This window comes from Arachis ipaensis, chromosome B04 (genome assembly GCF_000816755.2).
Source record: "Arachis ipaensis cultivar K30076 chromosome B04, Araip1.1, whole genome shotgun sequence".
In the NCBI taxonomy this organism is placed as follows: domain Eukaryota; kingdom Viridiplantae; phylum Streptophyta; class Magnoliopsida; order Fabales; family Fabaceae; genus Arachis; species Arachis ipaensis.
The window spans coordinates 103,939,830-103,946,425 of record NC_029788.2 but is presented as its reverse complement, the minus strand read 5'-3'; the positions used below and the strand labels follow the sequence as shown (position 1 = coordinate 103,946,425).

Sequence of the window (6,596 nt, the reverse complement as noted above, 5' to 3'; positions counted from 1 at the left end):
AAAAAAATAATAAAATAAACTTTTATAATTTATTTTAATTTATCACTAAATAAAATATAAAAATACTAATTTTTGTGTCTATGTTATTTATATTTTATTGTCAATGTTTTGTATTGTCCTAACTTGTTTTCGTAATCAAATGTAACATTAGCAGAACAAGAGTATGTTTAGCTTATTATACTGTTATACTTGCTTATGATGTACATATTTTAATTAGTTAATGGCATTTAATCCTTTGATCCAAAAAAATTGTATCAACCATTTTCATTACAAAAAAAATGTTGAGTACCGTTAAATTTAGCGTCACAGAATAATGGCGTCTTTACCAGCGATTTACCAGCGATTTAGGCATGAAATTCATAGTGACAAAATATTACCGGCGGATTTTTGTTTCCAACGGTAAATTTGTCAAAGTAATAATTGGAGGAAAAACGGAAGAAATGGGCTCGACATTTAAGGTCGGATTTACCGTTGGAAAATTCTGACAGTAAACCCACTTAGTGGAATACTGTGTTTTGATAACCCGCAACATGTTACCGTCGGATTTACTGGCTTTATCTGCCGGTAAATTCAACGGTAATTGTGCCTTAAATTCGAACCGTAAACCCTGTTTTCCCTCATTTGAATTTCTCTCTCTCTCTCTCTCTCTCTCTAACCTTCTCACCTCCCACTCTCTCTCTCTCTACCCCTTTCATCTCTTTGGAAGTCCCCTCTGACGCCGACAACCTCCTTTTCGTCGGTGCTGTTCGTCACCATTGCTGCTGTCGGATTCTACCACTGCTACTGCTGCCGCTTCTGCCACCCTCTTCTTCTCAGCGTTGGTGCTCAAGTAATGCTTATGAACTTCCCTTTTTTTAAAATAAGAATAAGGTCTAATCTGTTATTATAATTTTGTGTTTGTTATTTTATTCTGATTTGTTATTATAAGTTATTATAATTTTGGTACTGATTTGTTATTATGATCTTCGACCATCGGATGACTAGGCGGCTTTAGCAGATGTTGGAGGACGTGCGAGAGCATTGTGACCACCTCACCATTTGGCTCCGCCCAGACATTAACAAGTTACTATACGTCCATTGAGAGTCTAACGAGGGGTTCAAGCGTTGCCGTCTTACCAACATAGCTAACAGGCATCGGCCAAATCGTCGAAGTATATATACCAGTGGATCAGTGATTTTCATGAAGACTAAGGCCAGGCTGATAAGTAACTTCTTTCATTTTGTTATTAAATTCGTTTAGTATTGGTGTAATGTCATTATTACTTGACTTAACATGTGGTTTCAAAATGTGTAGTCCAAGTCATTGATCATGAGGCGACAATGGCGGAGACCTTCAAATATACCCACACGTTGAATGACAACAAGGAGAGATTTACTGATCAACGGTCTGCGGATCATTATATAAGTAAACATCATGTGATATACCATTTTTAAATTAACTGCAACCCTAATCATAAAATGTATTACACAGGACTCCTACACGCAAAGATTGGAGGTCGCAACCCAACAATCTCAACGTATTGGAGACGATGGCAGCAATTCCACCGCACCAACTGTCACTCCTGATAGGGTTTTGCGCGAGACCACATCCGAACCGTACAGAAATTGCCCAACAACCTCCACACATCCACGTTGAGACACCAGTAGGCCCGTCGATCCTGAGGACGGCGTCGATTTACAGGAGCAGGTTCTACTCCTCACCCGAAGCCTTCACCAACAAGCTCAGCAGCTGCATGCGGGAGTCTGAGGAGAGGTATCAAGCGATCATCTCACGCATGACTGACACAGATGACCTCAGGTTGGAGTGGAGGCGGGAGTTGGAGCAGCTTCAGCGGATGGAGCAGAACATGGTGCCATACAAGAATCAAATAGGCGCTGGTGGTAGCGGCTACTTCTGGTGGTAACGGTGCTGCTCCTGGTTGAAGCGGCACTGTTGGAGGGGTACATACATCACTGCCTAAGCCGCCGCCTCAGTAGCAGAACCAGCGAGACGACGACGATGACGACGACTTTTAGTGACTAGGGTTTGTTTATACACTGTTTGATTGTATCATGTCCTCTGTTAGTTGACTTTTCATTTTATTCGTGCATTTGATAAGTTAACGTATTTGAGTTCTATTATTTTGAATTTGACTATTAATTGTGCAAAAAATAAATTTAAATAAAAAATTTATAATTTCATCACTAATTTCATAACAAAAATATTAAAAAAAATAAACTTACCGTCGAATTCTCTGTTGGAAATATCCGACGATAAAAATGTGGGAACAAAATAGTTTGGCATCAAATTTACCATCAGAAAAAATCTACCAATAACTGACACCAGATATTCGTAGCTTAAAAACTAAATCTGCCGCTAAATCCATCGCAAGTTACCGGTGAAGTTGATACCATCGGATTGAAATTGATACAAAATCCAACGATAAATTTATTACCGGCGGATTAATTTCATTTTTTTTCCGGTAAATCTGACAATAACCGACATTTTTTCTATAGTATTTGTGTTCAATTATGAGCATTTTGGAGCAATGAAACTAATGATCATAGGAGAATATGCGTGAGAGCAGTTGCAACTTACTACAAAGTAGTGTTGCTGTTGCAAATTGCAAGGGCTGGAGAGCAAGCTAATCGGTGGGACTGTGGCTAGTTGCACGATAATTCCAAAGGGGCAGAAGGAAAAGGTATACTTTTAAAGAGGGTCGTCTCTATAAAAAAGTTACACAGATGCTTCAATTTTTCTTTTCTAAAATTAGAAAAAAAATTACAAAATTCAAAAGATGCCAGAAATAACATGATATATTAGCTATCTAAAGAGAGATATACTTGCAAGTTCTAGAACTAAAACTGCATTTAACGTGTTCCACCATAATTATGCATGACCATTTATTTTAATGTCACATAATTATGTTAATTGTATATATTTGTGGAACACGTATAAACGTGTTAGTTTTAGAATCTTGAAAGTATTACTCTTTGAGTAATCAGCTTCGATTCCACCTCAGATATCTGTACCTTTGCTCTCCATGTTGCTCATAAACAAACTCGAGTTGAGGAAAGATTTTAGCAAGCAAATGATCCATATTCTTGGAATACCATAGTCTCCATCTCTTCCATAAAAGAAGGGGAAGGACAATAAGTCCAAACCCAAATGTGAACCCCAACTCAATGCTTAACAAACTCCAGTTAATTGAAGTTTTCTTTTCAGAAGATGGTAACAATGGTTCTTTCATTCCATTGTCACCACAATTCTTGGTTAATGGAAGGCCACATAACCCATCATTACCTTCAAAGGAGTATGCATCAAAAGTCTGAATTTGAGAACCTGTTGGAATTTCCCCCACCAAATGATTGAAGGAGAGATTCAACACTGAAAGAAAATATAGACTTGAAATCCCAGTAGGGATCCTTCCACTCAAATTGTTATATGATAGGTCCATGGATTCAAGATTCATCAAGTTTCCTATAGAAGATGGAATATGACCAGAAAATGCATTATGTGACATGTTAAGAATATGGAGTGCCCTCAAATTCACAAGCTCTTCAGGTATTGGACCTTCAAGATGGTTAGAAGAGAAATCCAAAGAAGTATAGATAGAAGGAATTCGGGTCAAATTCAAGTGTAAATTTTTGCCGACAATTGTAACTGAATCCAAGATTCTACATCCAAGTTCATTGGCAGTCACATAATAAGCAAATATGTGATCTATCACAGAGTAAGGTTCTCCTCCCAACAATTTGTTTAGCTTTATCACAAGATCTTTATCAATGACAGTGAAAAGATCCTTAAAACGTATGGGATCATGGTTATCAAACATGTCAAAAAATAAATTTCCAAATTTTTGATGGGCTTCATTGTCCTTGCTCATCATTTTTGACCATCTTTGCAAGAGAGATCCAGATACCATACCACTAAAATTATTGGAGGCAAGATCAACAATATGAAGCATCTCCCAATTTCTATTGCTATGTTGGCATTTAACTGGACCATGGAGTCTATTTGACCTTAAAATCAACACTCTCAGTGTGGCAATGTTGCCTAAAAAGCATGGAAATTCATTTGAGAAGTGATTGTTTCCAAGGTTCAAAACTTGCAGTTTCTGACAGTTGGACAAAGATTTTGGAATTGGACCAACCAAAGTGTTTGAATTGAGATCAAGAAACCTCAAGTTACAAGAACTCGAGATTCGATCAGAAACATAACCTGTGAGTTTGTTTTTGGCAAGATTTAAGACCCTAAGTGTGCTATTCTTTCTAGTCAGACACTTGGGAATAGAGCCCTTGAAGCTATTGTATGAAAGATCAAGCAACCTAAGGGACGAAAATTTGCAAAATGAATCATCAATTTTTCCTCGTAAGCTATTATTTGAAAGGGAGAAAAAATATAAGAAAGGAATATACTTGTCCAAAGTGGATGGGACATAGCTGAATCTGTTGCTTGAGTAGTCCAAATGGACAGCATATTTTGTGAAAGTGGGAATTAACCCAGGAAGTTGATTGGAATGAAGATCAAGGATATATAGATTAGAATTGAGATTTTCCAAAGGGCCTTCCAAACTCGTGAGAAAATTGTTGGAAAGATTCAAATAGACCAAAGACTCAGACCTCCAAATCCAATTGGGTATTGTTCCATGAATCTGGTTGTTGGATAGGTCTAGTGCATGAAGTTGGGATTGGTTTCTTAAGAAACCAGGAAATTCCCCTAACTTGCAAGAAGCCAACAACAGATACTTCATAATAGGAAAGGATGAAAGGCTATGATCATCATTGAAAGGTGGTATATAAACTGATAAATTGTTGTTTGAGAGGCCTAATGTATGCAGGCTTGGTAGATTATGAATCACATCAAGATGTATAGTGCCATTGAATTCATTTTCAGAAAGTTGGAGGAATTGAAGTCCTTTAAGTTGAAAGAACGAAAGAGGGATCTGTCCTTCTAGTCTATTATGGCTCAAATCAACCAAGTGTAGTTGGAAGGAAGAAGCATTTGAAAACTCATCCAATGGACCTTGAAATCCATTATTAGAAAGTGTGAGCTCTTGCAAAGATGGAAGGGTAAAAAGAGATGAAGGAACTTTCCCAAAGAGAGAGTTATCACCTAAATTAATGTTGAGGAGATGTAGAAGGCCCTCAAAATGAGATGATTGAATGGATCCAGTCAAATTATTGTGCAAGACAGAGAAATATCTAAGATTCTTAGATATATTAAGAGATGGAATTGGACCACTAAACTCATTAAATGATAAGTCTAGTTCAACAATTTGGGTGAGTTTTGACATTGAGATAGGCAAGGTTCCATTGAATTGGCAATTGGAAAGATTTAATGTAGACAAGTGCTTCAGATTGGAAATGGAACTTGGAATTTGTCCAGAAAATTTTGTGTTGTCAAGTTTCAAGGTGTGAAGAGACAAATTCTGCAAAAAGTTTGGTAAGTTACCATGAAGATCATGATTATTTGACACATCAAGAACATTGAGTGATTGAATTTGGAAGACACCATTTGGAAAATAGCCACTCAACCTGGAATCCCTAAGCTCCAAGACTTTCAAATTGGAGAAACTCGAGAAGGATTCTGGCACTAGACCTGAAATATTATTCAAGTTTAGTCGAATCACTTCGAGCGCCTCTAGCATTGATATTGAAGAATCAATTGATCCTGTGAGATTGCAATATGACATGCTAAGAACTTGCAGTTTTCGCAGCGATGATAAAGCTTGGCTCCATTCCTTTCCTTCATCTGATATCTTCACTCCATCCAAGAACAACTCCCTGACCTCTGTAAGGTTCTGCACCAGCATGGCAATATTTGGCTTCACAAGTTTGAGAGTATGTTGTGTTGAGAATGATAAAGACAAATCAAGAGCAACTAACTTTGTTAATTGAGATATCTCGGCTGGAATCTGTCCCACAAAGCCGGCATTTGATAGATTTAAACGCCTCAGATTCTTTAGCTTTCCAAATGTGGAAGGAATGGAAGAACCAAATTCATTGTGAGCCAAATTCAAATTCTGCAAATATTGCAGATTGAAGAGGCTTGATGAGTTGTGTAGTCCTCCAGAGATAAGTTCATCACTCAAATCAAGACCAACTACTTGGCCTTTGTTGCATGTTACTCCATTCCACTGACAACAATCATCATCAGTTTTGTTCCACTGAACCAATTTTTTGGATGTAACAGTGTTGAATAGAAGGCTATTCTTTAATTGGAGCAACAAAAGCTGTTGATGGCCAAAGCAGTAGTGATTTCTTGCAGCATCAATGCTGATACTAAGGTTTATCAACCAAAAGGGTATAAAGAAAGCCAAGAAGATTTGATGGATTCTCATTGGGATCGGATTTTTGCTACTGGAACTAAGGTTGATATATTAAGAAATTTGAGGATGGTGTATGTAACATTTGGAGCATGATCTATTTATAGATAATCTAAAACTCTTTTTATAGTTGTCGAGTATTATCATTATCAAAAATATTATTTGTAATTTTGTACACTAAAATTAACTACTAAAATCAGCCACTAATGTATTTGTGTATAAATACCTGTATAGTTTAATTTATTTTCAATGTATATTTGTATTCCACCATATATTTTATATTGGTGA

General features: G+C 36.9%; 1 protein-coding gene across 1 annotated transcript; it reads right to left on the bottom strand.

The window, feature by feature from the left end:
* Positions 2,982–6,323, bottom strand: LOC107636938 (receptor-like protein 12). The gene has a single exon (XM_016340408.1). It carries the CDS (start codon positions 6,321–6,323, stop codon positions 2,982–2,984), a length of 3,342 nt encoding a protein of 1,113 aa, XP_016195894.1.